General features: G+C 39.3%; 1 protein-coding gene and 1 non-coding gene across 2 annotated transcripts in view; both read left to right on the top strand.

The window, feature by feature from the left end:
• Positions 1 to 4,395: 4,395 nt before the first annotated feature.
• ZFAND4 (zinc finger AN1-type containing 4) overlaps positions 4,396 to 19,867 on the top strand; it is a 98,322-nt gene continuing 82,850 nt past the window's right edge. Inside the window, exon 1 of the mRNA XM_036265423.1 lies at positions 4,396 to 4,689. Coding sequence (XP_036121316.1) covers positions 4,509 to 4,689 — 181 coding nt within the window. The 5' untranslated portion in view covers positions 4,396 to 4,508. The remainder of the gene's footprint in view (positions 4,690 to 19,867) is intronic.
• LOC118632805 lies at positions 11,710 to 11,772 on the top strand. The gene has a single exon (XR_004960069.1). It is a non-coding gene; the product is annotated as a U7 small nuclear RNA (small nuclear RNA).

Raw genomic sequence — 19,867 nt, 5'->3', positions numbered from 1 at the left:
AAAACAAAACAAAAACCTGTGAGGTAGATACAGTACCCTTTCTCCTCAATGATTTTTTTTTTTATCCTCACCCGAGGACATTTTTGCATTTATCTTCAGATAGAGTGGGAGGGAGGAAAAGAGAGAGAAAGATCCATGCGAGAGAGACACATTGAGTGGTTGCCACCCACACGACCCCAACCAGGCCTCTCTGGCCTGCGGGAGCTGATGCTAACCACTGAGAAACCGGCCAGGGCAGGTATGCCTTTCTTAAAACTATCTCGCTCCCACAGTAAAGTTGCATTCAACACAAGATAAAAAGGTATCTCGCAAAAAGTGAAAGGTTTTTGTGCCTGCTGGTGTAACTGTAGCAATGGATTCATAAATTTAATTTCCTTTTTTTTTTTTTTTTTTTACAATGGTCCTTATGCTGGATTCATTTATCTTGAAATGGTGGGCAACTGCAGCAGTTCAGCTTGTTCTTGGAGTATGGCTTTACTTCTTGGGAGCACTTCCAGCATCATAGTGGCACTTTGTATGGGCCTTTCAGTGTTATTCAAGGTTTATGGTGTTACACAGATCATGATGAAAAATATGTGAGAACCTTGAGAGATCACTTTTTACTGCAATACGCAATACACAATTCACTGGAGAGACGAACTGCTTATATGGATGATTAATATCACATGGTGTTTTAAGGCGATTCTCACAACATGAGCTCATCGCTAATAGCAATAGGAGGTAACTACAAAAGTATTATAGTAGTACAGTCTATACTAGTTAATTTTATGTAGTTATGATTTAATATTACATATTTACATTTGTTTTTGTTTTTGTCCACTGGATGGTATTGTGTATGGTCTATGTTCATGTGCTTAAGTTTTGATAAATTTTAACTTTGTATAATAGATCTATATATTTTATGGTAGTAAATGATAAACTAGTTTCTACATATATTTTTTGCATTCATGACATACCAAACTTTTTCTTTTTTTACTTCAATATTTTAAGGGTACACAATTTGTCTGTGGGTTTTTCAAATTGTCACAAATTTCCGAAATCTTTTCAGTGTATCTATTGAGTGTAAGTGGACCAGTGCAGCTCAAACCTGTGTTGTTCAGAGGTTAGCTTTAAAGTAAAATTTTATTACCTTGGATTAGGCAAAGTTTTTTTTTTTTTCTTTATTGATTATAGAGAGAGGAAGGGAGAGAGAGATAGAAACCTTGATGAGAGAGAACATCGATTGGCCGCCTCCTGCATGCCCCTCACTGGGGATCGAGCCAGCAACCCGGGCACGTGTCCTGACCGGAAATCAAACTGGCGACCTCTTGGTGCATGGGTCGACACTCAACCACTGAGCCACACCGGCTGGGTGGATTAGACAAAGTTTTAAAAATATAACACCAGTGCCCAGCCGGTGTGGCTCAGTGGTTGAACATTGATTCATGGACCAAGAGGTCACCGGTTCGATTCCCGGTCAGGGCACATTCCTGGGTTGCTGGCTTGATCCCCAGTGAGGGGCATGCAGGAGGTGGCCAATCAATGTGTCTCCCTCATCAATGTTTCTATCTTTCTCTCCCTCACCCTCCCTCTCTCCCTACAAATCAATAATAATATATTTTTAAAAAATATGACACCAAAAGTACAAGAAACAAAAGAAAAATAGCCTAATTGGACTTTATTAAAATTGAACATTTTTATGCTTCAAAGGATACCATCAAGATAGTTAAAAGACAGCCCTTAAAATATTAGCAAACCATATATCTGTTAAGAGGCTTCTGTCTAGAAAAGATAAAAAAATGCTTACAACTCAGTAACAAAAAGACAACTCAATTAAAAATGGGAAAGGGATCTAAATAGACTTTCTGAATATAGACATTTCTTTCCTTTTTTTTTCTGTTAATCCTCACCCGAGGACATTTTTACATTTTTTGTTCAGATAGAGTGGGAGGGAGAGAGAGGAAGAGAGAGAAAGAGCGAAACATCGATGTGAAAGGGACACATTGAGTGGCTGCCTCCCTCATGCATGACCCAACTGGGGCCGGGGACAAACTGCAACCAAGGTACGTGCCCTTAGCGGGAACTGAACCTGGGTCTCTCTGGACCGCAGGCCGACACTCTAACCACTGAGCCAAACCAGCCAGGGCTATTTTTCCATTTTCATACAGAGTTGGAAGGGAGGGAGGAAAAGAGAGAGAGAGAAACATATTGTGAGAGAGATACATCGGTTGGTTGCCTCCTGCATGACCCTGACCAGGGCTGGGAATTGAACCTGCAACCCAGGTACATGTTGTGAACCCGTGGGCCAGTGCTCCAACCACTGAGCCAAACTGGCCATGGCTGAATAGACATTTCTGAAAGAAGGTGTACAAATGTTTAATAAGCACACAAAAAGATGCTCAACATCATTAGTCATTAGAGAAAGGCAGGTCACAACCACAATTAGTTACTACTTCATCCCCACTAGTATGGCTTTAATCAAAAAGACAATAAAGGCATTGGCAAGGATATGGGGAAATTAGCACCTCATTCATTGTTGGTGGGAATGTAAATGGTTCAGACCACTTTTGAAAACAGCTTGATAGTTCCACAAGTTGCTAAATATGGAATTACCACATAACCCAGTAATTCTGCTCCTAGATATATATATATATATATAAAAGAGAAAGGAAAACATTTGTCCACACAAAAACTTGTAATTGAATGTTCTCACAGCATTATTCATAATAGCCAAAAACTGATGATTGGGTAAACAACATTTATTCAGCATAAAAAAACAACAAGGAGGTACTGATAAATCTTAAAACGTGGATGAACTCTGAAAACATTATGCTAAGAAGCCAGTCACACAAGATTACATATGTGTGATTCTATTTATGTGAAGTGTCCAGAATAGGCAAAATTATGGAGACAGTAGATTAGTGGTTGCCTAGGGCATAGAGGGAAAGGAGAATTTGGGAATGATGCCTAAAGAGCACGGAGTTCCTTTCTGAGGTGATGACAATATTCTAACAAAGGTTGTGGTGATCATTGTACAATTTTGTGAACATGCTAAAAACCAGTAAGTTTTAGACTAAATGGGTGAATTATATCTTAGTAAAGCTATGAAAAAGATTTACCTGCCTTTCCAGGAAGATGCATATCATCTGTTCTCTAGTTTAAGTTCAAGACCTCCTTCCTTTACAAAGTTTTTGCTGATTAATAGCAATGTATTTGATTATTTCTAATCTGATTATACACTTGTAATTTATCTTAGTACTTCTGTCGGTCATGTTTGCCTCTCATATTTATTTGCCGTTGTATGTTTGTGTGTAGAGATTATGTCTAATGTCTATTACCAATATTAACCATCTCAATGCAATACTGATAGATAACCTCTGGAAACCCAAATCCATTGATTATTTAGTGATTTGTATGTTTAAGGAAACTTAAGATAATTGCTATTGCCCTGGTCGGTTTGGCTCAGTGGTTAGAATGTCAGCCCTTGGACCTAAGGGTCATGGGTTCGAGTCCTGGTCAAGGGCACATACCTGGGTTGTATGTTCCATCCCTGGTCCCAGTAGGGGTTGTGCAGGAGGCAGCCAATCGATGTGTCTCTCTCACATTGATGATTATCTTTCTTTCTCCCTCCCTTGTTTCTACTTTATCTAAAAATCAATGGAAAAATATCCTTGGGTAAGGATTAACAGCAACAACAACAACAAAAATGATTGCTATTCCCTTTATTCAGTGTGATTCAAGTGTATAATGGCTATAAAGTTATGCTTTGTATGGGTGAGAAAACATAATTTACATAGTTTAGAAAAGGAGCCCTGGCCGGTTTGGCTCAGCGGTTAGAGCGTCGACCTGCAGTCCAGAGAGGCCCGGGTTCAGTTCCCAATAAGGGCATGTACCTCGGTTGCAGTTTGTCCCTGGCCCTGGTTGGGTCGTGCGGGTGGCAGCCATTCGATATGTCCCTTTCACATCGATGTTTCTCTCTCTCTCTCTTTTCCTCTCTCTCCCTCCTGCTCTATCTGAACAAAAAAAAATGAAAAAATGTCCTCAGGTGAGGATAAAAAAAAGAAAAAAAAAGAAAAGGATATGCATACATTTTTCAAAGTCTTGCAAATATACACCTGTGTTGAATTTGTTGGTTTTAATATTAATAAGAAAATGTATTTGTTACTATATATAAGCAACTCTGCTGAGCTCTAGTACAATACAGAAAGTTATTGTAAATAAACCTGTTTTTAATGGGGGGAGGAGTGATTTCAGAGACAAACGTGAGAAATTTAGGATTAGACAAATTAAGCACTAAAATGAATTCTGGGCTGTCTTTGAAGAATGATTGGGCCAGAGTTGTTCAGAAAATGTTATTGAAGAATGAGGATTTTAGGTAGGCTTCTTAAAAAGTATATATTTTTGTTTTTTAGGTACCAAACTCAAAACATGAACAATCATGTATATTACCAATGTTCAAAGCTGATTTGGCTAGAACTGGAATATAGTTGCCTACTACATATTCCAGAGGATTTAACAAAGTCAAAGTAATGGATAACAGAAACGATCCTCCATTCTTCAATGAAGATAATGTGGGACCATTTTACTACAAACTTCCTTTCTATACCATGGAGCTCTTCATTGAAACATTGACTGGAACGTGTTTCGAACTGCGAGTTTCACCGTTGGAAGCTGTTATTTCTGTGAAAGCAAAAATTCAAAGATTGGAAGGTACCCATCTTTTCTTTTTTTCCTTTTTTCTTTTTTTTTCTTTATATTTAGGATATGAGGGTTATATGTGTTCATCAGAAATGTATAATAATTTTAACTCTTCTTACAGAGAAAATGTCACACATACATAGAATTAGAAAGTATAGGCTAATGAACCCCCATTTAGCCCGTACTCAGCTTCAGCAGTTATCGGTTAATTATCTTGTTACCATTCCTACATTCCCCCCACCTCATTCCCTTCTACCAGAGTTTTGAAGCAAATCTGTGATACTATGTTAATGGTGTGAAATAATATTTTAAAATAGTTTCCAACATGTTATAATGACATGCAAATTCTGCCATAACTACATTACAGTTACTTTTAATGGGAAATAGTAATTGAGTTTCCTTTGAGAATACCTTTTTTTTTTTTTTTAATGTGTAGATTTTCTGAGAAGAGTTTTTGGCTTACATTTACACATATTTGAAGTTTTTTTAGTATGGCAGGGTACAATATCTCTTTTGTGGTTTGTATTTGTGTGAAGAGTCATAAATTACTTTGTAGAATTAGAGTATTTTTCTTCATACTTTGCAGGTTTCTGAAGTAAATGGTATTTGCCTTTCTAGTTGTTAAAATCCAGTTTTGACTAGAAAATTAAATTATTTCATATAATACTAAATGGATCTTTACTTTTTGAGTCAGCTCGAATTTGCTTGTAAAGGTAGTAACTGTCATTATCTTCCAGCCTATTTTAAGTTCAGAATTGTAGAAGGATGAGGAGGGTTGGAGTTTTTTGTTTGTAAAGTCAATAATCCTGGTATCTGAGCTTCTGAGTATTTGCAGTTCCACTATAACTCTTGTCCTCTGTAGGGGGAGGCATTGGCAGGGTAAAACCAGTAGTGGCTTTGTAGTTATTAGACAGCTGAGTCCTAGGTTATACAATTATAAATACAGTTATTGGGAAATTAAATGAGGTCATATGTAAAAATGTCTATTGTCTTAGTTTGCTTGGGCTATCATAACAAAATACCGTAGACCGGGTGGCTTAGAGAATAGAAATATAATTTCTCACAGTTCTGTAGGCTGAAAGTCTGAGACCCAGAATACCAGCATGGTGAGGTTGTGGTGAGGGCTTTCCTGACTTGTAGATGGCCACCTTCTCACTGTCCTCACGGGAGAGACAGGCAGAGGGAGAGGGTGAGGAGAGGGAGAAAAGAAAGGAAAAAAGATAGAGAATGAGAGAAAGAGCTGTGACATCTCTTCTTCCAAGAGCACTGCTTCCAACATGAGGCACTTACCTTCATGACTTCACCGAAACCTAATTATCTTCCAAAGGCCCCATCTCCAAAACTATATCACATTGGGAGTTAGGGTTTCAATATATAAACTGGGGGGGGGGGGTGGACACAGTTCAGTCAGTAGCATCTACCACTCGTGGTCAGTAGATCATAATTTCTATTCCTATTCTTCACCCTCATACCCCTCACACCTCCCCCTTCCTCTTTTTTTTTTGGTTGATCCTCACCTGAGGATATTTTTCCATTGATTTTTAGATAGAGTGGGAGGGAGGGAGGGGGAGAGAGAGAGAGAGAGAGAGAGAGAGAGAAACATCAATGAGAGAGAGACACATCAATTGGTTGCCTCCCACATGACCCCGACTGGGGCCAGGGATCAAACCTGCACCCCAGGTACATGCCCCTGACTGGGAATTGAACCTGTGATCCTTAGGTCCTGGGGCTGACACTCTAACCACTGAGCAAAACAGCCAGGGCTTTGTTTGTTTGTTTGTTTGTTCCTTTCCTCTTTTACTTTCTTGTAACTTCTTGCAGCCCGTGAGCAGTGATGGCCATTCTGTTCTTCAGGAGGCTTTAAAAGGGCATCCTTCATGAAAAATCAATTTTAATCCTTTTCTGGGTGATCTTTATGTTTCTACCTATGAAGCCATTTTGGGGCTAACATGGTGCATAAGACTGTCCAATACAGAGGGACACTGCTCGGTCTAGTCCTTCAGGGAAATGGTTGCTCTGCCAGAAGGTTTTCCTCTTGGGCAGCTTGTGGCAGGATCAGAAATGGAGCCTAGTAGGAGACAGGAGGGTAGATGGAGGGGGGCGTGGAGAAAGGGCTAAAGGAGTGTACTGGCTTAGGAATGATGAGGTTATAGCAAGAAAGGAACAGTACCTACGGGGAACTTTAAACGGGACTTGAAAATGAATGAATAAATAAATAAAATAAATAAATGGGCCTTGAAGGGACAGGAGCACTGAAGCCAGACTGCCTGCTTCCACATTACTTGTTAAGCAAATTACTTAACCTTTCTTAACCTCAGTTGTGCTAATTTATTTATTTTTTTAATTAATTAATTTTTGTTACAGATGTTTTCCTTTTTACCCCCATTGACACCCTCCTGATCCTGCCCCTGCCCCCCCCCCCCCAGCATTGCTGTCTATGTCCATTGGTTACGCATACATGCATATAAGTTCTTTGGTTTATCTCTTCCCTCCCCCTGACCCCCTCCTCTAAGGTTTGTCAGTCTGAACCATACTCCTTTCTATGTCTCTGGGTCTGTTTTGTTCATGAGCTTACTTTGTTCACTATATTCCACAAATAAGTGAGATTGTATGATATTTATCTTTCTCTGATTGGCTTATTTCACTTAGCATAATACTCTCCAGGTCCCTCCATGTCATCTCAAAGGATAAGAGATCTTTCTTTCTTACAGCTGCATAGTGTTCCATTGTGTAAATGTACCACAGCATTTTTATCCACTCATCTATTGATGGACACTTGGGCTGTTTCCAGATCTTAGCTATTGTAAATAGTGCTGCTGTGAACATAGGGGTACATATATTCTTTCTGATTGGTGTTTCAGGCTTCTTAGGATATATTCCTAGAAGTGGGATCACTGGGTCAAATGGCAGTTCAATTTTTAATTTTTTGAGGAAACGCCATACTGTTGTCCATAGTGGCTGCACCAGTCTGCATTCCCACTAGCAGTGTACTAGAGTCCCCTTTTCTCCACACCCTCGCCAGCACTTGTTGTTTGATAATTTGTTGATGGCAGCCATTCTGGCAGGTGTGAGGTGATACCTCAAGTTGTGCTAACTTAAATTGAGAATAACAATCATACCTATCTTGTTAGAATTAAATGAGTTAATAAATGTAAAGCATTTAGCAGAGCAGCATTTGTGTTCTTTATCATGGGAAAATGGTTAGTCTGTGGAGATAGTGCAGTATATACCCAAGAATATAAGAGCTGTGCCCTTGGGAGGACATGTATTTAGCTGAGTGACTGGAGAAGTCAAATTGTTTGGAGTTTGTCATTACCTAGAGCAGTGGTCTGCAAAGGAGAGTACATACTATTTAGAGGATATGAAAAATAATCCAGTGGATTTTGGAAATAAAAAACGTGCTGAGAAATGTAAGGGATTATTGTCAGTTGGTTTTTTATTGCCATGGGCAGTAGATTCCCTGGCCTTGCCATCTACAATGCTTGACATCACTGCTCCCTAATAAAGGTTTCTTTTCTCTGCATGGGATTGGATTGCTTTCCTGGCCATCTTATGAGTAGGTGGGACTATTTATTAGTCCTGGCCAGTGAGCTGTGAATGGAAGTCTCCATCAGCCTGAGTCCCTGCACAGCAATCGTGAGCAGACCCCACCTGCTGACATGTAGTGGACTTGTTCTGTAACCAATGCCCCCCCAGATATCAAGGGACAACTATACTTTTAATCTGTATGCATCTGTATACTTAAAGTGGATTTCTTATAGACAACATATAGTTGGGTCTTATTTTTTTTTTATCCAATCTGATGATCTCTGATCATTATATATGGTTATATTTCCTCTCTTTTCTTAACATCAGTTATATTTTTAAAATTCTTTCTAGTTTTTGCACTAGAGTTTGCAATATACATTTACAGCTAATCCGAGTCTGCTTTCGAATGATACTATACCTCTTCACAGGTATTGCAACTACCTTATAATAACTAAATATTCCTAATTTTTCTCTCTCCTCTCTTGTATCATTGTTTTCATTTATTTCACTTATAAGCCTAATCATTGATACGTTGCTATTATTATTATTTTTAACAAACTATTATTTGTTAGATAAACTAAGAGTAAAACTAATGCAAGTTTTTATTTCACCTTCATTTATTCTTTCTTTGGTGCTCTTCCTTTTTTAAAAAAATGTAGATCCAAGTTTCTTACTTATATCATTTCCTTCTCTCTGAAGAACATCTTTTAGCATTTCTTAGAAGGCAGGTGTACTGACAAAAAATTCTCTCAATTGTTGTTTATCAGAGAAAGCCTATTTCTCCTTCACTTTTGAAGGGTAATTTCATAAGGTGTAGAATTCTAGGTTGGTGGTCTTTTTCCTTCAACACTTTTTATATTTCACTCCACTCTCTTTTAGTTTATAGATTTCTGATAAGTTCCCTGTAATTATTATCCATGTGTTTTTCCCCCTGGCTTCTTTAAAGATTTTCTCTTTGTCGTTGCTGTTCTGCAGTTTGATATGACGTGCTTAGATGTAGATTTATAAATTTTATGTTCTCTGAGCTCTTCCTGGTCTGTGCTTTGGTGTACCTTATTAACTTTGGAAAATTTTAGGCCATTATTACTTAAAATGTTTGTTTCATTTTCTCTTTTTTCTAGTATTCCAGTTGCACCTTTTGAATTTTTCCCACAGTTCTTGGATGTTCTGTTTTTCATTTTAGTTTTCATACTTTTTTTCTTTATGTTTCAGTTTGGGAAGTTAGTAGTGACATTTCTTTAAGCTCACTGATTCTTTCCTTGCCATATCCAGTCTGCTGATGAGTGGACCCATCAAAGGCATTATTTATTTCTGTTAGTGCTTTTTATTTCTAGCATCTACTTTTTATCCTTTCTTATAGTTTTAATCTCTCTGCTCTCATTACCTGTTTTTTCTACTGTACTGAGGTCTACTTTTCTATTAAATTTTCAAACATATTAATCATAGATATTTTAATTACCCTGATACTGTAATTCAAAAATTTCTGTTACATCTGAATTGATTCTGATATTTGTTTTGTCTCTTCAGACTGTATTTTTTTCTTGTCTTTTAGCATGCTTTGTAACTTTTTTGTTGAATGCTGGATATAATATACAATCGTCCCTCGTCACTTCACATTTCGACTTTCATGGCTTCACTCTATCGTGGTTTTTTCAAATATATTCTTTAAAAAGTTGATCGAGACAGTGAAAATGATACAGCGCACGCTCTGTTGTCTGAGTCAATTATACATCCCTGTATTACAATTAAAATTAAAATTACTGCCCTGGTCGGTTTGGCTCAGCGGTTAAGAGCATTGGCCTGCGGTCTGGAGAGACCCAGGTTCGGTTCCTGCTAAGGTTCCTGCTTGGTTGCAGTTTGTCCCCGGCCCTGGTTGGGTCGTGTGGGTGGCAGCCACTCAGTGTGTCCCTCTCACATTGATGTTTCTCTCTCTCTCTCTCTATCCCTCCCACTCTATCTGAACAGAATATCAAAAAATGTCCTCGGGTAAGGATTAAAAAAAAAATTTTAAATTACTATACGTATGGACTGTAAGCCTATGTATTCGAGCACCCAGGAGTCCTTCAACACCAGGTGTAACTGCTAGAGTCTGGGATTAACTTCGATAAACAAGGGACTTCTGAATCAGATGATAGTTACTGAGGTAAAGAGGCTTTTAGTGTAAGCTTTTATATCAAAGTGATTAGGAGCTGTGCTGTGTTTAATGTTTGTTGTAGCTGTAAGTGCCAGAGGTTTAAAATTCCTCTAGGTTCCTTATTTTGTCTTCCCTTTTTTTGTCTTTGGATTTCCCTAAGAACTCCTCCTTAGAAAGAGTCTATGTTTTGTAGTGTTTTCATGTATAATCCATTGTTATTATACTAGAGCCTGTTAGTGTGGTGGTAAAGTGGGTGAAAAACTATCCATAATCTTTGACTAGATCGCAGTCTTTCAGTGGACCTGTGTTGCTGGGCTGTGACCTTCAAAGTGTTTCTTAGCTTCTACCCTTCCCCTGCCCATAATTACTTAAGATAGGAAAGCTAGAGGGGTTTGGACTCCGTGAAATATCCTTCCCCTGGGTGAGATAAGGCCCTGATAAAGTGAATAGACCTTTCTTACAGACAATGCTCAGGGCTTTTTTGTGATGTTTGTTTCCCCTCCCTCTGCCTGAGCTACAATGATTTCTTGACTCTTCACAGTGAGAACCTGGTGTTCTCTCTAGAGATAAAAGTCTCTATAGAATGGAAGCTCTCCTAACACTGTGGTCCCCAGGAATTCTCCAATCTTAACGCTAGTACATCTTCAGCCTCTACCAGGTCATCTAAGTTACCATTTAAATGTTCCTTTTGGTTTATCTCTAGTCTTCTGCTTCTACTTCAAGTAAGCAAATCTTAGCTGTAACTCTCTGGATTTGCCTAGCTCTATAGATTTTGGGGTGGTTTGCCTTCCTACCTCATTTCTCTGATGGTGCCAAGAAAAGTTGGTTTTTCGCTTATTCAGCATTTTTCTTGTTGTAAGGATGGTGGTGGCAATGTATAAGCTCTTTACATGTTGTGATTGAAACTGGAAGTCTCAACTTTTTTAAAATTTAATTTTGTTAATCCTCACCCGAGGATATTTTTTCCATTGATTTTTAGAGAGGGTGGAAGGGAGGGAGGGTGGGAGAGCGAAAGAGAGAAACATTAATGGGATAGAGACACGTTGATTGGTCACCTCCCACATGTGCCCCAACTGGGGCCAAGGATTGAACCTGCAACCCAAGTACATGCCCCTGATTGGGAATCAGACCCAAGACCCTGGGCTCAACTTACTTTTCAATGTAATAAGTTATGATTTAAAATTTCCTTTTAAGAACTGTGTTAGCTATAGCCTACAAGATTTTAAGTTGAGTTTCATTGTCATTAAATTCTAAGTGTTTGTTTCGCCAAAAATATTTCTTTTATCATTTAATAAATTATGTGCCATGCCCTTTGCCTACCTTCTGGTGATTTACTGAAACATATAATCAAGTTAAAATGAGGTCATTATTAGTGCTTACAGCTGTTTTTGAATTTGTCTAGTAGGTCTTCCGGTTTTTACCAGAAGGCCCTAAATAAATAAATTAATTAATTTAAAAAATGAGGTTATTAGGGAGGGCCCTAATCCAAAATGACTGGTAACTTTATAAAAAGGAGGAAATTTGGAGACAGACACACACACATACACAGGGAGATCATCATGTGAGAAAATTGGGGTGATGCTTCTGGTGGTTTGAGAGAGAGAGACAGAGAAAGAAAAACATTGATGTGACCCAATCTCCAACTGAGGTTGTTGTAACGTGTCAGCGAGACAACCAGAGACGCACAGACAAACTGTACAGGAGGATCTCCCAGATCCCAGCCCCCAGCTTCCTTTGTCCTTTGCTTATATAGGAACAAAAGACAGAAAAAACTACATTAAAAAAACAGAAAGAGCTACATTCAAAGAAAAAACTTTCATTCCTCCTGGCTCCACTTAATTGGCATCAGGGCTGATACAGACTTCTCCAGAGGAGAAGGGAGTCAGTTGCAGGGGTCAGGGCAACCATTAATCTCTGTATTTTTTATGGTCCCTTCAAGTTTCCCAAGGCCATCAGTAACCCCTTATCTTTACAGTTCCTCTGGCTGTCAGTCTCAGGTTTTTAAAAAAAACTGCTCGGGTGTTTACGTGCGGGAATAACTGATCAGAATGGAGTTTGATTTTTTAAAATAGCCCAGTTCAAGGTCACATGCCGAGGTACTGAAGGTTAGGACTTCAACACAGGAACTTTTTGGGACACAGTTTAACCTATAACTAGTATATAGTTATGTCATTATTGGAAAACATTACTAGTATGTTACCACCATCGCAGTCAAGATGTAGAACAGTTTCGTTGCCCACCCAAATTCTCCTGTGCCTTTATGGTCCACCTCTTCCTGTAAACCTAGCTCCTGGCACCCAGTGATCTGATTCTGTCCCTATAACTTTGCCTTTTTCTGAGTTTCATATAAATGGAATCACACAGCTTATTTTTCACTGTTGCATAATATATTATGCATTTGAGATGTAACCCTATTATTACACATATCAATAGCTCATTCTGTTTATAGTTGAGTAGTGTTCCATTGTATGGATATGAATATGACACACTTATTCATTTCAAGTTGAGGGTCATTTGTATTGTTATCAGTTTTTGGTGATCATGAATAAAGCCATTATAAATGTTCATGCACAGTTTTTTATGGGAACATAAGTTTTCATTTTGCTTGGGTAAATAGCTAGGAGTGGAACTGCTGAATTGTGTAGTAAGTGTATATTTAATTTAATAAGAAACTGCCAAACCATTTCCAGAGTGGCTGTACCATTTTGTATTTCTGTGAGGAGTGTCTAAAAGTTCTAGTAGTTCTACATGCTCATTAAACATAGATACCAATGATATCTGATATCTCTTTGTAGTTTTTTTTCTTTTAATCTTTACCTGAAGATATTTTTTCGTTTATCATTAGATAGAGTGGGAGGAGGGAGAGAGGGAAAGAGAGAGAAACATCAATATGAGAGAGACGCATCGACTGGTTGCCTCCCTCATGACCCGACCAGGGCTGGGAACAAACCGCAGCCGAGGTCCATGCTCTTGACTGGAATTGAACTTGCGACTCATTGGTCTGTGGGCCGAGGCTCTAACCACTGAGCCAAACCAGCCAGGGCTTTCTTTGTAGTTTTTAAAAAAATCCTCACTTGAGGATACTTTTCCATTTATCTTCAAATAGAGTGGGAGGGAGTGAGAGAGGGAAGGAAGGAGAAAGAGAGAGAGAGAGACATTGATGTGAGAGACACATTGATTGGTTGCCTCCCTCACGACCCTACCAGGACGGGGGACTGAACCACAACTGAGGTCTGTGCCCTTGACCGGATCAAACTCAAGACTCTAGTCTGTGGGCCCACGCTCTAACCTCTGAGCCAAACTGGCCAGGGCTCTTTGCCCATTTTTTAATGAAGTTTTCTTGTTACTGTGTTTTGAAAAGTCTAGTATTTTTAAATTTTTTATTATGGTTTCATATGTCTTCTCTGACTTGAATTATTCAGAAGTATATTTTATTTCCATACTTAGAGGAATTTTTAAAATTTTTATTTTATTGCATGGCCGGTGTGGCTCAGTAGTTGAGCATTGACCCATGCACCAAGAGGTTGCTCGTTTGATTCCTGTTCAGGGCACATGCCCAGGTTGTGGGCCTGATCCCTAGTGGGGGGCATGCAGGAGGCAGCCAATCAGTGATTTCTCTCATCAGTGTTTCTATCTCTCTGTCCCTCTCTCTTCCTCTTTCTCTAAAAATCAATAAAGAAAAAAATATTAAAAAACAATTTTATTATTATTATTATTTTTATCCTCACCCGAGGACATTTTTCCATTTTTTGTTCAGGTAGAATGGGAGGGAGAGAGAGGGAGAGAGAGAGAGAGAGAAACATTGACGTGAAAGAGACACATCGAGTGGCTGCCACCCGCATGACCAACCAGGGCTGGGGACAAACTGCAACCGAGGTACGTGCCCTTAGCGGGAACCAAACCTGGGTCTCTCTGAACTGCAGGCTGACACTCTAACCGCTGAGCCAAACTGGCCAGGGCAGGATCAGCCATTTCTTCAATGAGCCCTGGTTCCTTTTATCGGACTATTGTATTAGAAAACAGGATCTGGGCATGACAAATGAGTTTTTAACAATAATAGAAACCAGAAGACAGTGGAATATTATCTTCACAGTGCTGAGAGAAATAACAATCACTACCTAGAATTAAATTTATCTTTCAAGGATAAGGACACAATAAAGACATTTCTAGAAAAACAAAACATGAATTTTCCAACAACAAATTCTTGCCAAAGGAATTTCTGAAGGCTGTATCTTAGAATGCAAATGATCTCTAAAGGAAGTTGATGATGGAAGATGCAATAGTTATCAAAATGGCACCTTTGTGGGTGAATGTAAATAAATATTTACTTAATAAAACAAGTAATACAACAATATATAAAGGTTTTTTTTATTATTTATTTATTTTTTATTTTTATTTTTTATCCTCACCCGAGGATATTTTTCCAATATATAAAGGTTTGAAAAATCAATTTAGAATTCTGGTAACAATGACATATAAGTCAAGGTAGAGTGTATAATGAGAGTGCTCTTAGTTCATGAGGAGGTTAATAATGTGATTAACTTTAGGCTTTATTTGATCAAATATGATTACTTAAATTTCTAGAGTAATCACTAGAGATTAGAAATAGTTATATAATTTCCAAGTGATAGAAGTGCCTCACCTTCTTCCATCTATCTAAATTAATACATAGAGGAGGCAGGTGGTTAAAGCAGGACAATTAGAAAGCTCAAAGTAAGATAGTGAAAATGAATAGAAATATATCAGTAATTCCAATAAGGTAAAATGGATAAAGTTCTCTAATTGATTTTTTTTTAATCCTCACCCGAGGATATTTTTATATTTATCTTCAGACAGAGTTGTGTGTGTGTGTGTGTGTGTAGTGGGGTGGGGAGGACAGAGAGAGAGAGTGAGAAATCGACATGAGAGAGACACATCGATTGGTTGCCACCCGTACATACCCAACTGGGGCTGGGGCCAGGGACTAACCCCAACCGGGGCCAGAGACAAACCTTAACCGAAGTACGTGACCTTGGCCAGAATCAAACCTGGGACTCCCTGGTCCATAGACCAACGCTCTAACCTCTGAGACTCTTTACACTATTCTCATTTTCTTGGATTCTTTTTCCTTTTTGCTGTTCTGGTTGGGTGTTTTTTGCTTCCTTATATTCCAAATCAATGGTTTGCTTCTTGGCTTTACCTACTCTACTATAGAATCTCTGTAAATTATTCTTCATTTCAGTTAGTGCCTCCTTCGTTTCTTACTGGTCCCTTTTTATGCTCTTAAGGCCCTCACTAAGCTCATTGAAGTTCTCACTTAGGTCATTGAGCATCCTTATAAGCAGTGTTTTATTTTGTATTTTTATCCTCACCGGAGGACATTTTTACATTTTTTGTTCAGATAGAGTGGAAGGGAGAGAGAGAGAGAAACATCAATGTGAGAGAGACACATCGACTGGTTCTCACCCGCACAACCCCAACCGGAACCAGGGACGAACTGCAACCGAGGTATGTGCCCTTAGCAGGAACCGAACCTGGGACTCTCTAGTCCACGGGCCGACGCTCTAACCGCTGAGCCAAACCGGCCAGGGCAGCAGTGTTTTGAACTCTGCATCTGTTAGCTTGCTTATCTTCATTTCATTTAGTTCTTTTCCTGGAGTTTTGTTCTGTTTTCTCATCCGGGACATGTTTCTTTGTCTCCTCATTTTGGCTGCCTCCCTGTGTTTGTTTCTATGTATTAGGTCAAGTTGCTATGTCTCATGGGCTCCCTAGGGTGGTCTATTGTAATAGGTGTTTTGTAGAGTCCAGTGGCACAGTCTCCCTGGTCTCCCAGCTGGGCCCCTGAGGTGCACCCCTTGTGTGGACTTTACACCTTTGTGTTGTAATTGAGTCTTGATTGCTGTCAGCACATCAGTGAGAGGGTTTTACTCAGGCTGATCAGCTGCAAGGATTGGCTGTGCCCACTGATCTGGCCTCTGACTCTCTTGGAAGACCAACTGTGCAGGGGCCCACTTACACAGAGCAAGACTTACTTCAGCAGGGCTCTGGTACTCACTGAGTCCACTCCTTGAGTGTGTCACTTGTGGATGTCATTGGGTGGTAGTGCTTCGATGTAGTCTGAAGCTGTCCACTGAGTTTGCTGGCTCTGGGGCAAGGTCAGCCTCTGCCTGTGTTCTACCCGGGGCCACCAGGCATAAGCTACAAAGTGATCTGCTGATGGCTGCTGCTTGTGGTGGGCTTGGAGGTGCCCAGGTGAAGCTAAGCTGTGAACCAAGGCTGGCTGCTTTTACTGCCAGGCCTGGGGCCACTTAATGAGAGGTATGGGGCTCGCTGAAGCCAGATGCTGCTTGTTTGAGAGAATTTAGGAAAATCTGAAGCTGGATCCAAGATAGGCCAATCCTATGGTAAAGCAACTGGTAACAGACTGGGTTGGGTGGGGCAGGGCCTGGGGGAATCACCAGGGTGGGACAAACAGTGTGAGCCAGGTTGCTGGAGTTCCAGATGTGGGTACCATCTGCCATCCCAGGGAAAGGCTCACCAAAGGAACAAAGACCTCTGACAGCACATCTGTCCAAGAGAAAGCTGCCAGACAGCTCAGTTCTTCCCCGTATGTCTCTGGTGCCTTTCGAGCTGCCTCCCCCATGCTGAAGCTCAGAGGGAGCTAGTCCCAGTAAGTCCGTATGCGGTTTTTTTAAGAAGAGCTGCCTGGGGTCCCCCGAAGCCTCAGCCTCGGTTCCCGCTAGTTTTTCCAGCCAGAAGTGATGGGGATTCTCTTCCTGGCACTGAAACCCTGAGCTGGGAGCCTGGTGGGGGATGAGGACCCCTAATTCGTCAGGGAAGACCTTACCAGCCAAGGTGTCCTCCTGATTTTTATCTGCCACACGTGGGTGTGGGACCAGCCAGTCTGCCTGTGCCCTCCTACCAATCTAAATGTGGCTTCTTCTTTAATTTTGTAGTTGTAGGACTTCCATTCAGCTTGATTTCAGGTGGTTCTGAATGATGGTGGTTCTGTAGTTTAGTTGTAATTTTGATGTGGTTGTGGGAGAACGTGATAACATGTTTACATATACCGCCATCCTGACCGGAACCAATTCATACTTTTTAAAATGCATGCCATTCTGCAGACAAAATAGACATTATTATTTTTTTGATTTTTTAAGTTAATTTAACTTTTAAAAATATTTTTGTTAATTTATTTTTGCTACAGATGTTTCTCCTTTTTCTCTCATTGACACCCTCCTTCCCATTCCCTCCCTCATGCCCTGCCCCCAGCTTTGTTTTCCATATCCATTAGTTATGCATACATGAATAGAAGTTCTGTGGTTCATCTCTTCCGCCCCAACACCCCTCCTCTGAGGTTTGTCAGTCTGTACCCCACTTCTATGCCTCTAGGTCTGTTTTGTTTATCAGTTTGTTTAGTTTATTATATTCCACAAATAAGTGAGATAATGTGATATTTGTCTTTCTCTGCTTGGCTTGTTTTGCTTAGAATAATACTCTCCAGCTCCCTCTATGTCGTCTCAAAGGATAAGAGATCTTTCTTTCTTAAAGCTCCATAGTATTTCATTGTGTATTTGTACCACAGCTTTTTTATCCATTCATCTACTGATGAACACTTGGGCTGTTTCCAGATCCTAGCTATTGTAAATAGTGCTGCTATGAACATGGGGGTACATACATTCTTTCTGATTGGTGTTTCAGGCTTCTTAGGGTATATTCCAAGAAGTGGGATCACTGGGTCAAATTGAAGTTCAATTTTTAATTTTTTGAGGTAACACCATATTGTTTTCCTTAGTGGCACCAGTCTGCATTCCCACCAGCAGTGTACTAGAGTCCCCCTTTCTCCACACCCTCGCCAGCACTTGTTTGATGATTTGTTGATGGCGGCCATTCTGACAGTTGTGAGGTGATACCTCATTGTTGTTTTAATTTGCATCTCTCTGATGATTAGTGATGTTGAACATTTTCTCATATGTCTCTTGGCCATTTGTAGTTCCTATTGGAGAGGTGTCTATTTATATCCTCTGCCCATTTTTAAATTGGGTTCTTTGTCTTCCTGTTCTTGAGTTGTATGAGTACTTTATATATTTTGGAAATTAACCCTTTATCTGATGTATCATTGACAATTATGCTCTCCCATATAGTGGGATCCCTTTCTATTTTGATGATTATTTCTTTTGCTGTGCAGAAAAGCTTTTTAGTTTGATGTAGTTCCATGTGTTCATTTTTTCCTTTGTTTCTCTTGCCTTAGGCGTTGTATAAGTGAAAATTCTGCTGCGTGTGATGTCTGAAATTTTGTTGCCTACATTTTCTTCTAGGATTTTTATGGATTTATGAGTCACATTTAAGTTTTTTATCCATTTTGAGTTTATTCTTGTGTATGGTTTAAGTTGGTGATCTAACTTCATTTTTTTGCATGTAGCTGTTCAATTTTCCCAACACCATTTATTGAAGAGGCTGTCTTGACTCCACTGTATGATCTTACCACCTTTGTCAAATATTAATTGATTATATTGTCTTGGGTCAATTTCCATGTGCTCTGTTTTGTTCCATTGATCTATCTGCCTGTTCTTGTGCCAGTACCAGGGTGTTTTGATTACAGTGGCTTTGTAGTATAACCTGATATCTAGTATTGTGATCCCTCCTATTTTGTTCTTCTTTTTCAAGATTGCTGTGGCTATTCGAGGTCTTTTTTGGTTCCATATGAACTTTTGGAGTGTTTGTTCTAGTTCTGTGAAATATGTCATTGTATTTTGATGGGGATTGCATTCAATCTATAGATTGCTTTGGGTAATATGGACATGTTAATGATGTTAATTCTTCCAATCCATGAGCATGGTATATGCTTCCACTGTTCTATATTTCCCTTGATTTCCTTATTCAGTGACCTCTGTAGTTTTCTGTGTAGAGGTTCTTTACTTCTTTGGTTAAGTTTATTTTAAGGTATCTTAATTTTTTTGCTGCAATGGTAAATGGCATTGCTTTTTTTAGTTTTTCTTTCTGTGAATTCATCATTGGTATATAAGAATGCCATTGATTTCTTGATGTTAATTTTGTATTCTGCAACTTTGTCAAATTCATTTATTTAGTCTAGGAGGTTTTTGATGGAGTATTTAGGGTTTTCTATGTACAGTATCATGTCATCTGCAAATAATGACAGTTTCACTTCCCCCTTTCCAATTTGGATTCCTTTTATTTTTTCTTCCTGTCTAATTGCTGTGACTAAAACTTCTAGTACTATGTTAAATAAGAGTGGTGAAAGTGGGCGACCCTCTCTTGTTCCTGTTCTTAAGGAAATGCTTTTAGTTTTTGGTCATTGAGCATGATGTTAGCTGTAGATCTTTCATATATGGCCTTTATTATGTGATCCCTCTATTCTCACATTGCTGAGCATTTTAATCAGAAATGGGTGCTGGATTTTGTCCAATGCTTTTTCAGCGTCTATTGATATGATCATGTGGTTTTTAGCTTTCCTTTGTTTATGTGGTGTATCACATTTATTGATTTGTGACTATTGTGCCATCCTTGCATCCCTGGGATGAATCCCAC

This window comes from Molossus molossus, unplaced genomic scaffold (assembly GCF_014108415.1).
Source record: "Molossus molossus isolate mMolMol1 unplaced genomic scaffold, mMolMol1.p scaffold_m16_p_17, whole genome shotgun sequence".
Taxonomy (NCBI): domain Eukaryota; kingdom Metazoa; phylum Chordata; class Mammalia; order Chiroptera; family Molossidae; genus Molossus; species Molossus molossus.
The sequence above is the reverse complement of the archived record's forward strand: the minus strand, read 5'-3'. Positions and strand labels throughout refer to the sequence as shown.